The following is an 18,666-nucleotide window of genomic DNA, read 5'->3' on the forward strand; positions in this document are numbered from 1 at the left end:
GCTCGGGGCTTTGCCCCCCCAGAGCACGTGGTGCTCGGAGCAGCCCCCAGCCTGGGGACAAGCCCTGAGGGCTCCTGCCAGCCGGTGACCCCCCCCAGGCCCATGGCCAGCACCCCGTGTCCCCCCACCCCATCCTGGAGCCCCGTGCTGGGCTCAGCCCCAGGCCCTGACTACAACCCCCAGCCTGCCTGGGGAGCAGCCGGGCAGGGAAAGGCGGAGAGGAAGGGCCAGGAGCCGCGCTGAGTCCTCACAGAGTGTATTGCCTGCAATAAAGCTGAATGGGAGCCCCCGGCGCCATGGCTCCGTGCCGCTTCTTTCGCCAGGGCGAGGACGGGCGGCCAGCACCGCGCTGGAGGAGCCCCGGGGCCCGGGCACATGCCCGGGGCTTCGCCACGGCTCCACTCCGGAGAGCCGAGGCAGCGGGCGTCAGTCCAGGAGCTCCATCCAGCCGACGTTGGTGAAGGTGCGGGTGTCCATGCGGTCGATGTAGAGGATCCCGTCCAGGTGATCCATCTCGTGCTGGACGATGCGGGCGGCCCAGCCCGTCGCCTCCCAGCTCACCGGTTCCCCGTGCTCGTCCACACCTGCTGCCCGGGAGAGTGGCGGTGGGAGCCGGGGGAGGGGGCCCGGCCGCCGTGGAGGGGTAAGGGGGGACCCGTGCGAGGGCGGGGGGCCAGGGCCGTGTCCCACCCGGGGTCGGCGGGGTCCGTACCGGAGACGTGGACGGCCCAGTGGCGCGGGACGTAGGCGGAGAAGCCCTTGAGGCTGGCGCAGCCCTCGGGTGCGGTGACGAGGCGGGCGTCGAGGATGCGGAGCGCGGGGTTGACGAGCAGGCGGAGCGGGAAGGGCTCGATGCGGTGGGTGCGGCGCAGGCCCGGCGGGTACCGGCGGCAGCGGGCGGCGGGCAGCTCGGCGGCGAAGACGCGCAGCGGGACGCCCAGCTGCGGGGCGCTCAGCCCCAGGCAGGGACCTCGCCGGAGCCCGGCCGCCAACGCCGCCGCCAGCTCCCTCAGCTCGGGGCCGCCCAACCGCTCCGGGGCCACGGCGGCGGCGGCGGCGCGCAGCACCGGGGTCCCCACCTGGCAGGGGGCGGCGAAAGGCGGCGAGGGCGGGCCCAGCACCCGCCGCCGCAACGCCCGCCAGTAGGAGCGCTCCCGTTCGCCCCAGCCCGCCGCCTCCCCGCAGCCGCGGCCCGGGGGCCCCGGCCGGGCCCTGGCCGCCAGCCGCCGCCCCGCCGCCAGCGCCGCCGCCATCTCGGCCGGCCTGCGCGCGCAGCCCGCCTCCAGCCGCGGGGCACCACGGGGCGGCAGAGCGACTCCTGGCGGCGGGGAAGACCGCGCAGCGCCCGGCGCAGGGCTGCCCGGTGCAGGCAGGAGCCGCGGGCAGGGGTGCAGGCAGCGGGCCGCTTCGCTCCCAGAGAGACAGGGGTGACCCAGCCCGGCCCAGCTACCCGGTGAGCGCGGGGCTATCCGGCAGCGGAGCCCCCCCCGGGGTGTTCCCCTGCTCCCCGGGAAGGGGGTCGGCATCCCCCTCTGGGCACGGGGTGCTGCTCTCCTCCGGCGTCGGCAGGAGAAAAGCCAGCGGCTCCCTGAGGGCGACCACGTCGATACGGCCCAGGCGGCCGAAACGCTGTAGTTGGGTGGGGGGGATGCCTGCCGGAGAGGGAGAGGGGGCTCGGGTGAGGTGACAACAGCGAGACGGGACCCCGATATCTCCCCCCACCAAAGACAGAAGCCCCCGGGGTCTCACCCAGCGCCTGCGCGATCTGTGCCGGAGGAAAGAGGACCTGGAGGCAGCGGTTCAGGTAGGGCAGCAGATCTTCCAAAAAGGCCGTGCAGAACTGGGCGAAAAGCTCCTGCTCCCGCCCGCTGAAAGCAGCCTCCTCCGCACGGTGAAAGGCCAGGATGGTTTTGGTCACCTAGGGCGAAAGGAAGAGTTAATTCCTCAGAGAGTTGTTAAGTTGCTACAAGAAGGCCATGGAGGGGCTGGAGCGTGGCCAGAGCAGGGCAGCGAGGCTGGGGCAGGGGCTGGAGCCCAAGGCTGGGGAGGAGCGGCTGGGGGAGCTGGGGGGGCTCAGCCTGGAGAAGAGGAGGCTGAGGGGAGCCCTCATCGCTCTCTGCAACTGCCTGAAAGGAGGCTGGAGCCGGGGGGGTCGGTCTCTTCTCCCCAGGAACAAGCGATGGGACGAGAGGGAACGGCCTCAAGCTGCGCCAGGGCAGGTTTAGGTTGGATATTAGGAAAAACTTCTTCCCCGAAAGGGCTGTCAGGCCCTGGCCCAGGCTGCCCAGGGCAGGGGCTGAGTCCCCGTCCCTGGGGGGATTTAAAAGCCAGGGAGATGTGGTGCTTGGGGACATGGTTTAGTGGTGGCCTTAGCAGTGCCACATTAACAGTTGGACTTGATGATCTTAAAGGTCTTTTCCAACCCACATGATTCCCTCCTATGAATACTCGGGGCAGGGCGAGCCCATCCCTGTGTTCTCCCGGGACAAGGCACAGCTTCGTCCCCGGGGTGCCTCACCTCGCCGAGCGCCTCCTCCAGGCAGGCAGTGACGTCCTGGGCCAGGGCAACGGGGCAGCAGAGCCGCAGGTCGTTGAAGGCGACCAGGAGGCCGTTGAGGAAGCAGGCAAGGGGCGGGAAGTCCAGCAGCACCATGGGTGGCTGCAGCGTCCCCGGCTGTGCCGCAGGCACCGGCACCCCCGCACTGCCCCCCAGGACGGCCGGGGTGGAGATGAGCGTGTAGGAATTCATCTCCTCCCGAAACTTCTCCACCGCCTCCTCCACTGCCTTCCTGAAAGCGGCGGCGGCCACGCGCTGGAAGAGGGGGGCCAGCTGCCCACGGAAATCAGCCCCCACCCTGCTGAAGGAGAGGCCGAAGTACATGCACTGCCCCAGCAGCGAGTCCAGGCGGCCGCCCACGCCGCGCTGGAGATCGCGCTCCAGCGTCTGCAGGAACTCAGAGACCTTCTGCAGCACCCAGCCGTGGAAGATGGCCCCCTCGTTGAGGGCCTGCCCCTCGGGGGGCAGGAGCGGCTCCTCGTCGGAGAAGATGGCGCGATACTGGGTGACGATGTCGAAGAGGTGGACGCGGCAGGCCTCGATGGTCTTGGTGATGTGGAAGTAGGGGTCGTCATCGGGGATGGAGGCCTGGATGGAGCGCAGCCAGGCGTCCCGCGCTTGCAGGAACTTGATGCGCAGCTCGGCCTCCGTGAAGACGTCCATGCGCCGCAGGTAGCCGATGACCCGCAGGCAGGCTGGCAGCTGGATGTTGGTGCGGAGCTGCTGGATGAGCTGGTTCAGCATCAGCTGGGCGGACTGGCGCACCTCATCCACAATACCCTGGGGTGGGAGAGAGGCCTCAGCTGCAGTGGCCGGGCGCGGGGCGGCCATGGGGCAGGGGCAGAGCAGGGCCTACCTGGATCACGGGGATGCTGCTGTGCTTCCTCTCCAGCCGGCGCACGTAAGCAGCGAGCTCCAGCGCCTCCTCGTAATAGCCATTGCGGACGCAGGTGTCCATGAGCTGCGGGATCTCCAGGATCTCCAGGATCTCCGTGTGCCGGTTCAGCGTCAGGCTGTTCATGCGCCGGCTGCAGGCGATCTCCTCGGCGTCACGCATGAAGTTCCTACGGGATCAGTGCCGGGATCAGTGTTGGGGTCCCCCCTGCAGCGGGTGGACCCTGGGCCCCTCCCGTCCACGCCGGCCCCCTCCCAGCGCTGCCTCCACCCCCAGTCACGGCCGGCCCCGATCCTCGCTGGGCCCAGCCCCAGGACCCCTCTGGCTGCCCCCAGCGCTCCCCGGACTCCCCCGGGGCTGCCCCTGCCCCCTCGAACCCAGCCTCACCCCATCCCCAGCCCTTTCTCCCTCCCCCGTTTCCACCCCCGCCCGCTCCCACCCGAGCGCTCAGCGCGGCCTGCCCCCGCCGCCCCCGGCCCCGGCCCCGCACCGGCAGGCGTCCTGGAGGGCGGGCAGGCGGTCCAGCAGGCTGCCGAGGCGGCTCTCGATGCCGCCGAAGCCGCGGCCGGCGCGGCCGGTGCACTCGGCGGAGCGGATGAAGGCCCGGTAGTGCTCGAAGGCCAGGCGGCGCGTCTCCGCCCCGACCCGCGCCCGCTCCGCCGCCAAGCGCCCCGGCTCCCGGCCCAGCTCCGCCAGCCCCAGCGCCGCCAGCTCGGCCACGTAGGCGGAGAGCTCGGGGCCGCCGGGCCCCCCCGCCGCCGCCGGGCCGCGCAGCCAGGCCAGCAGCCGGGCCTCCTCCGCTGCCACCGCCGCCATCGCGCCGCTCTGGCCGCCCGCTCCACTTCCGGTCCAGCAGCTTCCGGTCCCGCAGCTTCCGGTTCCGCCGCGGCCCCGCGTGTGCGGCGCGGAGCGATGCGGCCGCTGACGGAGGCGGAGACGCGGGCGGTCTTCGAGAAGCTGGGGAGATAGTGAGGGCCCGGGGGCACCGGGGAGGGCTGGGGAGCGGGCGGAGCCGGGGACCGGGCTCACGGCCTCTGTCCCCGCAGCATCGGTGAGAACATCCAGCTGCTGGTGGACCGGCCCGATGGCACCTACTGCTTCCGCCTGCACCGCGACCGCGTCTACTACCTGAGGTGAGCGGGGCCCGGGCGGGGCGTACCGGGGGCCCGGGCAGGGCGTACCAGGGCCGAGCGGGGCGTACCGGGGGCCGGGCGGGGTGTACCGGGGACAGAGTGGGGCGTACCGGGGGCTGCTGCCCCGGGAGCCGCTCCAGCTCTGTGTCCCGCCCCCCCCCCCCCAGCGAGAAGCTGCTGAAGGTGGCGGCCAGCGTCCCCCGGGACAGCCTGGTGTCGCTGGGCACCTGCTTCGGGAAGTTCACCAAGACGCAGAAGTTCCGGCTGAGCGTGACGGCCCTGGAGTTCCTCGCGCCCTACGCCAAGGTGGGAGCGGCCCCCCCTGCGCCCCGCCGGGCCCCCCGGCCCCTCACCGCCCTGCCTCTCTCTTGCAGTACAAGGTGTGGGTGAAGCCCGGCTCGGAGCAGTCCTTCCTCTACGGCAACCACGTCCTGAAGTCGGGCCTGGGCCGCATCACCGAGAACACGGCGCAGTACCAGGGCGTGGTGGTGTACTCCATGGCCGACGTCCCGCTGGTGAGCCCCCTGGCGCAGCCCCCGCGTTTTCCAGGGCTGGGGCGCAGGGAAAACTCTCTCTCACCTTTCCTTCGTCCCCCCGCAGGGCTTTGGGGTGGCCGCCAAGTCCACCCAGGAGTGCCGGAAGGTGGACCCCATGGCCATCGTCGTGTTCCACCAGGCCGACGTCGGGGAGTACGTGCGGAGCGAGGACACGCTGACCTAAGGGACCTCGAGCGTTTCTGGGTAGAATGGACCTCGGCCTGCACCCTCGGCGCAGCAGCGGCGCGCGGAGCCGCGGGGAGCCCACCCCGAGTGGGGTGGAGGGGCCGGGAGCTGCCAGCGCGTGGCCCCGCACCCCCGGGGGGCTGCTGCCAGCGCGAGGAGCGGCTCCCCGCCGCCGGCCCTGCCCCTGCCGTCACATAAAGCCCGTTCCTTCTCCTACGGTGCCTGTTGCCTACTGCGGAGCCTCGGGGGGGTCGCTGCGGGTCTCTGCCTGCCTGGGGCGGCGCGACGCACCGGGGTGCGACTCCAGAGGGGAGACGCACTGCGTTGGGCTTGGCAGACAAGGCTGGGGGGAGGCTCGCGGCCCGGGGCTGGGCTGGCAGGGCGGGAGGGCAGGGATGGGGCAGGACCGCGAGGCAGGACTTGCTTCAGCCAGGCTTTCAGAGGACGGACGGCAGGCAGGCGGCTGCGATCCCTCCCCAGAGCGTGTGCCAGGGGTTCCTTTATTGGGTTTCTGGCAGAAAAGGCGCGTTGGGACACGGTAACGATGGGCAGGGATGTAACAAACCGACCCGGCACATGAAGCTCAGGCGATCGCGTCGCGTTTTTCTTCTGTCGGGGTGATTTCAGCCGAGGCAGGGCTGCAGCCAGAGGCAGGAGCGGGGGGAACTCTCCTTCCTCCTCCCCTAGGCAGGATGCGGCCTTCCCTCCTGCTCTGCGAAGGGGCAGAGTGGCGGCTCGGTTACCGAGCGCTGCGGGCAGCGGTCCTGCCCGCGGTTCCGGGCGCTGCTAGCACTTCTGCCTGCTGGAGGTTTGCACGTTGAAAAGGCGCTTCAAGAAATAGAGCTGCAGGACCCCGGAGAGGACGATGATGCAGCTCTGAGCCATCGACCACCAGTTGACGTAGTTGTAGTTGGACTCCAGGAGGAAGGAGTCGGCCCCTTTCCGCATCCGGGCGAAGTTGTAGAACCGCCACATGTGGAAGATGTTGAGCTGCAGCTTGCGGATGCTGACCTGCGGGAAAGGCGGGCGCTCGGCAGCGGGGCTGCGGCAGAGCCTGGGGCAGGCAGAGCCGCTCCCAGAGCTGCCCGCTGGGCTCAGCGTTCAATTAAGCCGCAGCTCAGCCAACGGCAAATGCCCTTCTCGGTTCCCCTGGGGGGACGTGCCCGTCCCCGCCGCGTCGGGGCACCCTGTGGTCGCCTTGACGCTCACCTCGATGGCCCCCAGGGTGTCGTTCAGCTCTTTCTCCTCTCCCGGGTCTTTGTTTTCCACGTCAAAGCCTTCGTAGTAGACACCGAAGTTGAGATACACCTGCATGAAGCCGAAGTGGTTTTGCTGGTTGTCCAGGCACAGCTGGTAAAAACCTGCAGAGAGAAACGGGGACCGTTGTTCCTTGAGTAGAAGAGCCGCTGCCAGGCAGACCCGGCCCCAGCGCTCGATCCTCGTCCTCCCTGCTAGGGAGGGAGGCCTGATCTGACCCATCAAGGCTCTGGGAAGCGCTGGGCGTCCGGGCAGGCTCGGAGCTGCTGCTCCTGCTTGCCTGCCTGCAGCTGGGCCGGGCAGGGACCGGGGGGGCAGGGACCTGTCTCCTTGGTGAGGAAGTTGATCTGTCCTCGCACGTGCTGGGAAGCGCCGAGCTGGAAGCCGCTGGGGTCGCTTGCCGTGGCCAGGATGGTCCTGCTGTTGGCGATCCCCGTCGCCCGCTGGACCTGGAGACAGGCAACACCTGAGGGGCGTTCGTGGGCCTGACTCTGCACCCAGGAGACCGATGGGAGCCCACGGGAGCCCTCGGGTGCAGGGCACGGACCCAGCGCCTCTACTGGGGGTCAGTTTGGGGTCTGTGGGGAGCTGCGCCCTTCGTCACTGTGAGCTGAGGCCAGGAACAGCCTCCAGCGAGCTGCCAGCTACACGTAAAGGTAAAACCCCGCAACCTGCAGCCCTGGGTAATGAACCCCACGGTTCCCAACGCCTGCTCACGGTGCTGCGCAGACTCCGCGTCTCCCACCCCGTGTGCCCAGCCCGGCTCCCTGCCGCCTGGGTTGGGTGCTGCCGGTGCTGCCGATGCTGCCAGAGCGTTGGGAGATGGAGCTGGGCCGAGCCCCAGGGCCGTGCCGTGCTCCCGCAGGGCTGCTCTGCCAAGCACAGAGCCGGGGGGAAGCTGCCAGCACCAGGCACGGCCGTGCCCGGGCTCTCCCTCAACCCAGTGTAAACAGGAGATAAAAGGGCCACAGTTTTCCCTGTGGGAAGGGGACGGAGCACGGGGAGAAGCAGATAGGGCTGTGCCCGAGACCTTCGGCGTGCCTTCCAGCCGTGGCTCAGAGAGCCGAGGGCCACGCAACAGCCTCCAGCTGGCCCAGCGAAGGGCAGAGCTCCCCGCCGTGCCGGGACGCCCTGCAGCTCCCCGTGAGCGAGCTCCGGGTGCTCTGGCACCATGGCCGGGGCTCGCAGCACCGCTTTATGGCTTTAAACTGGTATTTACAAAAAATAAATGGGATTGATGGTGGAAATTGCCTAAAAAAGCACGGTCCCTGAGATGAAGCATCCAAGTGACTGCAACCATTCCCTGTCTCAGCCGAGGGCCTTTCCCTCACAAGGCAAACCGCCTCCGCCCTGGGGGCGGCGGGTCTGGAGCTCATCCCGCATGTGGTCTTCATCCCACAGGGTCTCCTTCCACCCGTAAGCCTGGTTGCAGGACCGGGGTGACAGAGAACTGCCGGCTGCAGGACCTGCAGCACCCTTGGAGGAGGCAGCCGGCACCAGCTGCGGAGCCGCCGGGCAGGACCGATCCAGCACGGCCATTCCCCGACCCCGCCGGCAGCCGCACCGCGCCGACAGCTTCCTGGGACGCGTCCCGCAACACTCACCTCGTAGCTGAAGAAGAAGTTGCCGCTGTGGTGCGCGAACTGCCAGAAGCACTCCACGGTGCCGGCGGGGATGACGATGGCAAAATCGTAGCGATCTGCCCCGCGGAAGAGGGGCTCCTGGCCAGACTCGCTCAGGGGCTCGGTCCTGGGGCAGCCGGCGGGGCCCAGCAGCGCCAGGAGCACCAGCAGCAGCATCCTGCTTCCCAGCCTCCGGTGCTCCCTCCTGCCGGAGCAGGGCAGGAGCGGGGACCCGAGGTGGCAGGGGTAATCATTAACTGCTCCACAGCGGCACTCGGCAGCGCCGGGGCTGGGGTCAGGAGCACAGCATGGGCTCCGCTCCTCAAGGTGATCTCGGGGCAGAGCGGGAGCCGGTGCAGCTCGCCCACGTTAGAGCTCGCCCACGTTAGAGCTCGCCCGCAGAGGCCGAGGCTGCTGTGAAGCAGCACCCCGGTCCCCAGCCAGCCCCGCTCCCAACGCTCTGCCAGGCCGGGTCTTCTGACCAAGCAAATTAAGTAGGAAAAGTGTTTTTACTCCAAGAAACTTCCAGGTTCCTAGAGTAAAGCCTTGGGCTGTGACACCCTCCTGGCGCAGCCAGGGGCAAGAGCCCAGCCCAGAGAAGGGAAGAACGGGCTCAGCCCCGCGCAGAGAACACGTCTCTTCCCAACTGGGCACGACCAACGGGTGCTGCCTGACGCTGGCGATTACGGGTCCAGCTTGCGGCTCACTTCAAGCCTCTCCGCCCCAGAACGGGGTGCTCCTGTCTACCCAGGGCTGCTCCGACAAGCAGAAGGGGAGGGAAAGGCACAGCCGCAGCCAGGTGAGGCAGGCAGCTCCTTCCAGCAGCTGCTGCTGAAGGACGGAGGGGAAGCAGGTGTTTCCAAACAGACTTCTCCCCAGCCCTGGCTCTGCAGGAACATGGCCAAGAGAGGTGGAAATGCCCCCACCCACCCCCTGCCCTCGATTTCAACAGAAATCCAGCCCAGAAGCTTCTGCTTCGTGCCTGCACGGATGCGGCAGCACCTCGGACCCCCAGGGCGTCGCTGCTGCACCCCAAGCAGCTGCCGACGCAACACCCGCAGCCCCAGCCGGCTCCGGAGGCGGACAGGGAGCCCCACGGCCCTGGGGTCGGGCAGCGAGCAGGCAGCACCCAACTGCCGCGTTTCCACCCACGGGCTACAAGTTCACGCTCATTACAACTCTTGATGTCCAACAAGAAAGGAACTTTATTTTACAGAAGACCTCTCGGACATGGACTCCAGCTTTGGCACCTGAAGGCAGGAAACGCGCAGCGCCCTCGGAGCTCATACGCTTGCAGGGATCGCGGGCAACTTTTAACATGGGAACAACCAACATTTAAGTACCAAAACAAAAAAAAATGTTTTTAAAGCCTCAAAGCTGAGGGTGGAAAATGCCCACTCGCAGACTACGCATGTGCAAACCAGAAAAGAAATGTTGGGGTGGGGGGAAAAAAAAAAAATCAAAGCAGATCACCTTGCCTAAACCTCTTCTCCCCAGAAGCTCTGGGACCACGTGCTGCCTCTCCCCCACAGGGGATGGAGTGCAAACAGATGAAACAAGCGATCCACAGTTTAGACAATTAAAACACATAAAAATAGCCACTGACGGGATTATCCTGCCCTTGACAGCATCCGAACAGAGAAAACTGTCATTTCGGCAGCCCATCAGGTTGCGATTCATCCTACAAAGGCTGCAGCTGTCAGGTGGAAAAGGAAGTCCCAATCCAGGTCATTTCCGAGCACGCGCAATCAGGCTGCGCAGCTTCTGCTGACTGCAGAAGACCTAAACCTTGCAGCTACGACTCGAGACACGAGGCTCCTCGGTTCTCGTCAGACGTGGTTTCCGTCTGCCGCAGCGGTCTCGGGTACCACGAGCCGGGGGGCTCACCACGCCGGCCCCAACACGCAGCAGGGACGAGACAGCAGCCTCCCCGCTACCATGGCTCCGGTCCGTCTTTCAAAAGAAAAATAAGAAGGTTTTGGCACTGAAGGTCTCGTGGCTCCCAACTTTAGAGGATTCCCAGCTTTTTCATGGTCCGCCAGCGATCCTTGATCATCACTGCCGTGCGGTTCTGGAAGGGGTATTTCTGGCAAATGGCCTTCCATCTCCCTTCTCCAAACTTCTTCACGCCCTCTTTGATCCACTCGCTCTCCTGTATTGTCCATTTCTGCAAAAGAGCAGGTGAGCAGCGCTCTGTGAGTGCAGTTTCAGGGAGGGGTTGCATTTGGCAAAGAACCTATTTCTCCTTCCTAGCGTGCTAGCTTCCCTTTATCTCTGTGCTAGCAGCACGGAGGACAGGCAGAGATGTCCTGCCAACAGCACACACAACGCTCAATCATCTGTAGACGGGCTCTCGTAACTGTTACAAATGAGAGAAGCGCTGAGCTCCAGCACAAGCTCGGGAGCGGTTCTGCTTCCCAAAGCACAATACTGACCATGTAAAAGAGGAATGACGCTCTGATGTGACAGCAAGCATCAGAGATACAAAGCACTCGCTGCCTACGCCCTGCCTAACAGCATGTGAGTGGAGTGTTTAAAAAAAATAATCTGCAAGTCCAGGTCTGCAGGTCCCCTCAATTTTTGTACTGGAGGCAAAATAGGAAATAATTGAGGAAAGCAGTTACCAGGACCAAAGTGCTACGCGGTGCACAGCAGCACGAGAGCCAGAAGCGATCTTCCGACAAGCGAGGGCAAGAGAGTGCCCAGGGAACAGCTGCCGTACGCGCGTCCCTCACCCGAACGCGGCGCTGAACCTCTCCAGCGCGCAGGGAACTCGGCAAACCTAGCTCTGAGCCACGCGCATCAAGGAAAGGGGACTTCACACACGTACCCAGCGCCTGGTGGGTGGGGGGCACGGAGCTTTAGCCAACTGCCAAACCGGGCTGTTTTAATGGAGAAACTCCGGCCAGCCCTGTGAACGCAAAGACCTGCACACCTCGGATCAAGCCTGGACGTTGCGAGCACCGGCCTCAGGAAGCATCACTTTCCAAGCCAGCCTCCGGTGCTTCATTTAACGCGCAGCAGCAGCTCGCCCTGCTGCGGCTCGCAGCAGGCTGCTGAGGAAGCGGTCTGAGCAGCAATCCTCACCCACACATTGCAAACTGGCTGACAGTTTGCTCTTCTACATGTTCTGATTTCAGGCCTTAGGGAAAGGACTTAAGGGCTCCACGTTACCTGTTTCTTGGAACCGAAGACCGTAGTGTTGTGGCTGGCTGTCCCAAACGATGCTGAAAAACAAGGCAAGAGGATTGCATTTCACCAGAACGCGGGAGGTACAGACCTCCTCGGGAGACTGCTGTGGGCTTAACCGCTGAACTACGCGGTCAGCCTACGACAGACAATAAACCAAATTCCTTTATCCCTCCCTTTTCTGCAGCTATGGCGTGCACAGCCTTTCTGTTTCAAGCCCCAATTGCTTTATCTGAAAGCTTTCCAATAAGATCTGTTTTGTTTTAAACTAGCCAATACGTCAAGAACAGGGGCACGTGGTTACACTGTACATTGAGGCTGGAATTAGACATCCATTGTCCAGTCCTTTCACCAGCTAAGCTGCGTATCTGGCTGCAAAGGGAACTGGACTGGAAAACTGATCGGGCTGAAGAGGTGAACTTACCCTTTATTTCATGGCACTAAAGCAGGAAGGGGGAAAGAGCTGTGTTTCCAGTATCTACATCCTGTAAGCTAAGCGTGCTTAGTCTGAAACTCGAACAGGAGTTTTTGGCATGCATTTCGGGTCAGAGATACAAAGAACAAGTATCTCGGAGTTGGACAGCTACCAATTTTCTTGGGCTTTTAGGATTTCTGGTTGCAAAATTCAGTCGCACAGAAGGTAGCAAGACACCTGCGAATGAGCCCCAAAGGCCGGATTATCATCATTTAACAGCTGCACCAGGGGCTGTGTTCTTACCCGCATCTGAGAAGAGCTCATCCTCCTCACTCCAGCTGTCCTTTCCTTCTTCGCCAAACGAGCTGTTCCACCTTCCTTGGAAGGACCTGAAAGCAGGCAAGCGTTCACTTCGGCTACTGGCTAGGGAGCATGTTTTAGGGGGAGAAGGCACAGGGACACCTGGAGCGCGGCAGGCAAGCCTGCAATCAGCGCGCAGTGCGGAGAAATGCGCCCATAAAGCAACGTATAAACACACCACCACCTCCTCCGCTCCCCTCTGAGGGGGGATGAATCCTTGGAGCCCCTCTCTGAAGGTACGGCGTGCAATACACACCCAAATACAAGCGGAGCGTTGTCTTTTGTAGCCGGCGTTTGCTGGACTTCCCAGGCCTTCCTGTACGGCACAGACTTGCCAACAGCTCAGGCCACAACTCTTTAGTCTTCCCAAGAAGCATTGAATTCTTACTGCTTCACTACTAACACTACTGAGGTCAACCGAGCTACAGAGGCCGCGCCGTGAGAGCAACTGCCTCAATGCCGTCACCTGCTTCCAACCCTCACGCACAAACTTGTGAGATGAAATTGAGTCTGTTAAAAAAACCAAACAAAACCAACCCAAAACTTCAAAAGATTCGCCCTGACTATCACATCCAATATAACTGAAGCCATTTAGGATTACAGGAAAATAACTGTTCTCTATTCCTACTTGAAGTTGCACTGTTGAGCGCCTCTTTTTAGCACGTAAAGGTTTGAGAACCAGCTACCGGCGGAGATGCACAGATTTCCAGACAGACGTCGTTAGCACCACTGCTACCAAGAGAGTCCTGGCACTTAAAGGCTTCAAGCCAAGACATCCACACCCGCAGCACAGACAATAAATCACCTTCCAGGTGAACTGGAAACCCACGTGCACAGTGGCAGGGCTGGAAGCCGAGAACTGCTCAAGCCAGCGGCAGCAGCCCCGCTCCAGGCTCCTTCCTGATCCGGCACCAACCCTCGCTTTAGGCAGCCGGCACGGGATGGGAAGGCACCGCGCACCCGCGTCACCGCGGCCGGCCCCTTCCCGCTGCACTCAGCCACAGCACTCTGCTCTGGAGGAGTTCGCAAAACACCATCCTGTCCCCGCAGCGTTCCCCAGCACCCTCAAAATAAACTCCAGACACATCCTAGGGACAGCACCATCAGCTGCACCGTACTACTGGAAAAAAGCAGGAGAGACCGAGTGTCACCACGCGCAAGTCCTTGCCAAAATAGGAGCTTTATTAAGTAAAATTCCCGGGTGACTCGAGGAAGCAGACAACGGGGGTGGAAATCCCTTGTCAGTGTCATCCCCGACAATTAGCTTAACCCTGAGCAAGACACACCAGCAAGGCGTCGGAGAGATTTCTCCCCTGGTTGCATCGATGCCAGCTGCGCTGCAGCACACCTCTACCTGCAGCCACTCCCCTGTGCTTCGGAGAAAGGCAATCCATCTCCAGAGCAGCCCAGCTGCACAGAGCACCCAGATCTTTACTGCCCGCCCTTCAAAACCAAACCTTTGCCTTCTTGACATCCTTAAGCCAGGAACTAAGGGAAATTGTGTTCCAGCTATCTTTTCAAACACATCAAGTTCTTCTCAATCCTCCCAGTTTCACTCCTGGGGATCCAAACCGTCATTATGGCTGGCTGCTACGCAACTTCACCAAGCCAAAGAAGAGCAACTCAGACGTAAGCAGGAAGCTTTGTTACACCCTTGTTATGGCCTACAGAAGATACTCATGAGACTCTTAAGAGTCTCAAACCAGTGTTAATTTTAGACTTCTGCTGGTAAGCCTACTTTGCCATTTTCTGTGGGAAATCCTTATAAGAAGGAAAAAAAAACCCCAACATACCCTCTACCTCTTATTGCAGTCGTTTCAGCTGCAAGGTAAGCGATAACTCATACTGAGGAAACAGTCAGAAAGCTACAACTAGGAGGTTCCTAACCAACACAGGATTCAGGAAAAAAGAGCTTCAGCGAGGTCAGCGTTGTATTTCTCAAGAGGTGGAAAAGCAGAGTTTAATCTGTTCCACAAGAGGCACCTACAAACTCTTTCCAGCTTCGGCATCACTAACCCAAGCGCAGAGAAACACGTGTTCCCTGCGATACACACGCTGGCATCGCCTACCAACACTAACTGCAGTACCTCTGACTCACTGCCAGGGGAAGCTGGATCATTTTCTCCTCTCCATTAGCCAAAGAGTAAAGTGTAAGGACAACACAGCATTTACTTTGCCCAGTTCCACATACGCTAGCGGACAAGGACGGTCAATATACTCATCTTGAATTAAAGATAAAGGTTTTTGTTGTTTACGCTACCGATGTCAGCTGCAAGTCAAAAGATTGGGTGCAGATTAGAATATACCACAAGAGATGGGCTTCATACTTGGCACTCTTAGTAGATACAGGCTGGTCATGCAATTTCTGAGCAGGTCTGGAAGCAGAAGATACAACTGGCTCCTGGGAAGAGTCTGGGCTCTCACTCGACTCGCCGTACTGGCTGTCTTGCTCCATGACCAGTTTGCTTATGGTCAACAAGCGTTTGCCCTTATGGGATATTTTAGGAGGCTCTGAGATCTCAGAATCTTGATTCTCCTCTTCTTTCCGTCTCTTGGTTCTGTGGGATACAGAAGGAGACAGTTGCTTGGGGAAAGAAAAGTCTGTTTCATCCAGTTTGGTGAAGAGCGCATCAGAATCCTGGGAGTCCGACAGGATCTTGAAAGCTTCTCTCAGAACAGAAATCCCGTACGTGGTTACAGTTCCAGAGGGCTGCCTACAAAATAAACAGAACTGAGCAGGTTGTAAAGATATCACCAAGCTGGCTCCACTTCACTGAAATCAGGCTTTTCCCCTACGGTGTGTGTGTCCCTCGACAATTAACCTTAGAGTGCAAATAAAAATCTGTTGAAGAGGGCATTCCCAACCCTTTGGTCTGCCCACCTAAACGGTGCGGTGCACCGGGGAAGCAGGTCTCGAGAGAACGGGCCCACGCTCCACCAGATGCCCCACTATTCTCGACTAACGGCTGAACCATACGGATACCAAACCCTGCTCCACGAGAGCAAACCTTCTGGCAGCTGCTACCCTCCCTCCCTCGTTCACTAAAGCACTACATATCTTCAGAAAAAAAACAAAAACCAAACCAAACCACCTTAACATTTTTACTTGACAGAAGCCTTGCACCAGTAGCCTTTGGGGCTCGCTTGGGCAGACCTGCCTGGGATGGCATTCGGGGAAGTTAAGAGCTGCCTGGACAGAGCAAACTACCCCTCGGAAGAGAACTGCTGCCACGCTTCATCCACAACGCAGGGCCAGATTCCTCTGCCCACCTTTCCGAGTCCCTGAAGGACACTCCTGGAAGTTCCGGAGCCGCTGCTGCTGGTTCTTTAGATACTTCCATAGGCTCTGAAGCATCTTCCAAGATATCAAGCGCTGCTGTGATATGCTCAGGAGTTGCTGCTGGGTCAGTAGCTCCTTCCCTAGGCTCGGGAGCTGCTGCAGAGTCACTAGCTCCTTCCATAGGCTCAGGAGCTGCTGCTGGGTCATCTGCTCTTTCTGCAGGGCTGGGAGCTCCCTCCAGGTCTTTCGCTGTCTCTGCAGGCTCTGGAGCTCCTGCTGGGCCCTTCACCCTTCCCAAGGGCTCCAGAGCCACCTCCTGGTCTTTCGGCCCGTTTGCGGACTCAGGAGTCACCAATGAGTATTTTCGTTCTTTGGCATGTTCTGAATTCAAAGTCTTTTTTATGATCTTGGACAGAGAAAAAGCACGTAACCATTATAAAGACGATTCCTTGTACTACCACCGGATTTCATCCCCTCCCAAAGGCATTTTACTTTTTACAACTGCTACTTGCAGTTCAATCGGCACCACGTACAGAGTTCATGTCTATCAATTAAAACTCGTTACGTGGACTGAAAAACATGTTCAACTGTACAAACCTTTTAGGAATGGACTGAATTTAAAGTATCTTGGATTTAACCCACTGTTAATTAGGTGCCTAAACTCTAACTCGTTACTGGCACCGAAGGCACGCAGAAGCCAAATTACTGTTATTTCATTGCGTCATGGCAGAGTAAGCATCAGTTTGCCCCAAATCTGCACCTCATGCTGTTTTCCTGCTGCCCCGTGCTGGGGCAGAAGCAAGCGCAGGGTGGAAGCCAGGGAAGCAGGGCAGACACGTACCGTGAGCAGCAGCGGCTCCGAATCGTCCACATAGGTCTTCAGGAACTGAAACACGCTCTGCTGGAAGTCCTTGTAAGAGAAGTTTTTGACCATTGGATGAGTGAAATTCTTCTCCCGGATGACAGCCAGGAACTCGTTCCTCTTTTTCTAGAGGAGAGGTGAGAATGCTCTGAATAGGTACCAGGGTATAAACGACAACTGCAGGAGCGAGGATCTGCATGAGGATTGGGCCTGTCCTATTTGACATTCTCCAGGCGCAACTAATTTACGCTGGCGTAAGGCTGGGAAAAGGCCGGAGGAACGGGACAGCCATCTTATTTCAGCAACTCTGACTTTTTCCTTCCAGTGCCCAAGAGACTACACCGCCCACAGAAATAAGAACGGGGACTCTTTGGGCTTTTAGAACCGGCCCTTCTTACAAACTTGTGGCCTACACGTGAGCTTGAGTCTGCCTCGAGGCAAAGGATGAAGGCTGATGCCTGGAAGACCCGTGAAGATATGTGAGGGAACACGGGTAACAGAGGGCACTCCAAAGTGACGATCGACGTGCTTCAGAAACGCGTAACGCTGAGGGCCCACCTTTCATTTCTTTCCGTTTCATCACCCTCACCCTTTCTTCTTGTTCAGGTTTCCCCACGAGGCATGCTTCTCAAGGAAACCTTTTATGCCTGCAACACGGGTCGCAAGCGCTGCCCCCGCCAACACCCCATAATACCTATCAGACCACCCCCAAGTATCCCTGCTCCCCAATACCCCGTACGACGTATCAGACAGTCCTCAAGCAGCCACCTTTCACTCCGGCGCAGACGCACCTGGCTTCTGGGATCCTTCCCCATATGCCTCTTGACGATTTTTGAAGCTTTCTCAAACTCTCTGTTTTTGATGCAGACAATAACAGCCTACAGAAGAAAAACAAACGCCTGTTTCTTTGCTGACACTGAACCGGCCGTACTCTCTAGATCAGCTTTGGAAAAGCGCGTATTGTAATCAAGCACGGCACAGGTAACAGCGTAGTACCAACTTACAGAGAAACAACTTCCACATTAACTGATGAAGCAGCACATATGCTGAAGATAGGCATTTGCAGCCAAATCAGTACTAACGACGGTATTCTACACGCGAGGCAATTCCCACTGTCATTTACACATGAGCTTTCTAAGACAAAAGATGAGCAAAGTATTTACTGAAAAAGAAAAAGGTCTTACAGCTTCCTTCACCATTTTCTGAACAGCTTCCATCGTCTTCTCAGCCACAGAGAATTCTCTCTGAATGAGCTCCAGGACACCGATCGCCGATTCAAGGGGGGTGAGCTCCGACTCTTTATCGAAGGTGCAATCTACAAGAAATCACGGCCATTGGTTTGCGAGGCGTTCAGAGCGATGCCTTACAGAGAGCTAGTTACTTGATTTCCTCAGTGTGACTGCAAATTGTAGAGCTATGGAGGATGGGAGGGGACGGCGGGCTGACCGCCAAGCATCTAACCTGTGCGAGATCCCCACTGCCAGGCACGGAAAGCTACAGAAGCACCACTTGAGTACAAATAACCGATGCGGGGGGAGCACTTAAGAAGCCATGAGGGGTCTGTTCAGAGAGCGGGACAGCCCTGGAGCTTGGGTTCGAGCACCCTGCTCTTGGCCTAGGGCAACGGCCTTTCGCTTCCTACAGCAGTGCGACGCAGACGTGAACAGCCACGCTCTCTGTCCCCTCACCCCCAGGGGAAAGCTCCCACAGCTCAAGAGCTTCAGCCCAGACCTCTGCTCTGTGCAGGAACACAGCTCCTGGGAGCTGCAGGGGCACCGCCACAGAGCAGGGCACGCTCCGGCTGGGGCAGCGGGCTGCCGGCCAAGACCGGCGTTTCCCCAGGGCCTTGCTGGAAGGGTTGGGGGACCCACCGAGGTTCTCGCCTTCCTCAATCTGCGACAGGAATTGCATTATGCGCAGCATCTGGGCCACCACGGGCTCCTTCTCCAGGGGCCGCACGAGCAGCGCTGTGGGACAAGGGGGAGGTTACACCGGCCCGGCCCGGCCCCGGCCTGCTCCTGCTCCATCCCCACCGCCGCCCCGCTCGCCCTCCCACCCTCCCGGCTCTCCCTCACGGCCCGGCCCGGCCCCGCTCCCCCTGAGGCCCAGCCCGCCTCCTCCTCTCAGCCCGACCGCCGCCGCGGCCCCCCCGGGCCCGGGCCCGGCCCACCCTGCATGACGTCGCGGAGCTGGCGGAAGTCGCGGTTCCTCCCGCAGCGGTAGGCCGCCATGGCCTGGTGGAAGTAGAACTGCAGGACCCAGTTGTTCACCGTCTCCTCGGGGACGCCGCCCCGCGCCGCCATCCCCTCCCGCCGGGCCGCCCGCGCCCGCTTCCCCACCATCCCGCCGGGAACTGACGCGGGGCCGCGGCGGA

General features: G+C 60.9%; 4 protein-coding genes across 6 annotated transcripts; 1 reads left to right on the forward strand and 3 right to left on the reverse strand.

The window, feature by feature from the left end:
* Positions 1-240: 240 nt before the first annotated feature.
* On the reverse strand, positions 241-4,268 carry COG8 (component of oligomeric golgi complex 8). Of its 2 annotated transcripts, none has more exons than XM_087738806.1 (5): positions 3,943-4,268; positions 3,414-3,621; positions 2,519-3,337; positions 1,750-1,918; positions 241-584 (listed from the first exon to the last, which is right to left on the reverse strand). In XM_087738806.1, the coding sequence occupies exons 1-5, from the start codon at positions 4,266-4,268 to the stop codon at positions 427-429; spliced, it is 1,680 nt and encodes a 559-aa protein (XP_087594932.1). In that variant the 3' UTR covers positions 241-426. The 2 variants fall into 2 exon arrangements, with proteins under 2 accessions (XP_087594932.1, XP_087594931.1); XM_087738805.1 differs by lacking the exon at positions 241-584 and adding an exon at positions 1,303-1,652.
* Positions 4,269-4,313: 45 nt separating this feature from the next.
* Positions 4,314-5,523, forward strand: NIP7 (nucleolar pre-rRNA processing protein NIP7). Its single transcript, XM_087738822.1, has 5 exons — positions 4,314-4,420; positions 4,499-4,585; positions 4,753-4,891; positions 4,960-5,100; positions 5,186-5,523. Exons 1-5 carry the CDS (start codon positions 4,365-4,367, stop codon positions 5,303-5,305), a joined length of 543 nt encoding a protein of 180 aa, XP_087594948.1. The 5' UTR covers positions 4,314-4,364; the 3' UTR covers positions 5,306-5,523.
* Positions 5,524-5,635: 112 nt separating this feature from the next.
* Positions 5,636-8,534, reverse strand: TMED6 (transmembrane p24 trafficking protein 6). Its single transcript, XM_009477396.2, has 4 exons — positions 8,169-8,534; positions 6,887-7,013; positions 6,517-6,668; positions 5,636-6,318 (listed from the first exon to the last, which is right to left on the reverse strand). The coding sequence occupies exons 1-4, from the start codon at positions 8,361-8,363 to the stop codon at positions 6,094-6,096; spliced, it is 699 nt and encodes a 232-aa protein (XP_009475671.2). The 5' UTR covers positions 8,364-8,534; the 3' UTR covers positions 5,636-6,093.
* Positions 8,535-9,367: 833 nt separating this feature from the next.
* On the reverse strand, positions 9,368-18,666 carry TERF2 (telomeric repeat binding factor 2). 2 transcript variants are annotated; one of them, XM_087740436.1, is made up of 10 exons: positions 18,463-18,666; positions 18,164-18,259; positions 17,477-17,607; positions 17,084-17,170; positions 16,272-16,418; positions 15,421-15,836; positions 14,478-14,708; positions 12,094-12,179; positions 11,361-11,413; positions 9,368-10,353 (listed from the first exon to the last, which is right to left on the reverse strand). In XM_087740436.1, the coding sequence occupies exons 1-10, from the start codon at positions 18,632-18,634 to the stop codon at positions 10,195-10,197; spliced, it is 1,578 nt and encodes a 525-aa protein (XP_087596562.1). In that variant the 5' UTR covers positions 18,635-18,666; the 3' UTR covers positions 9,368-10,194. The 2 variants fall into 2 exon arrangements, with proteins under 2 accessions (XP_087596562.1, XP_087596561.1); XM_087740435.1 differs by having other exon boundaries at positions 14,478-14,864.

Source organism: Nipponia nippon, unplaced genomic scaffold (assembly GCF_047370975.1).
Source record: "Nipponia nippon isolate SJK-2023a ecotype South Korea unplaced genomic scaffold, ASM4737097v1 scaffold_7, whole genome shotgun sequence".
Taxonomy (NCBI): domain Eukaryota; kingdom Metazoa; phylum Chordata; class Aves; order Pelecaniformes; family Threskiornithidae; genus Nipponia; species Nipponia nippon.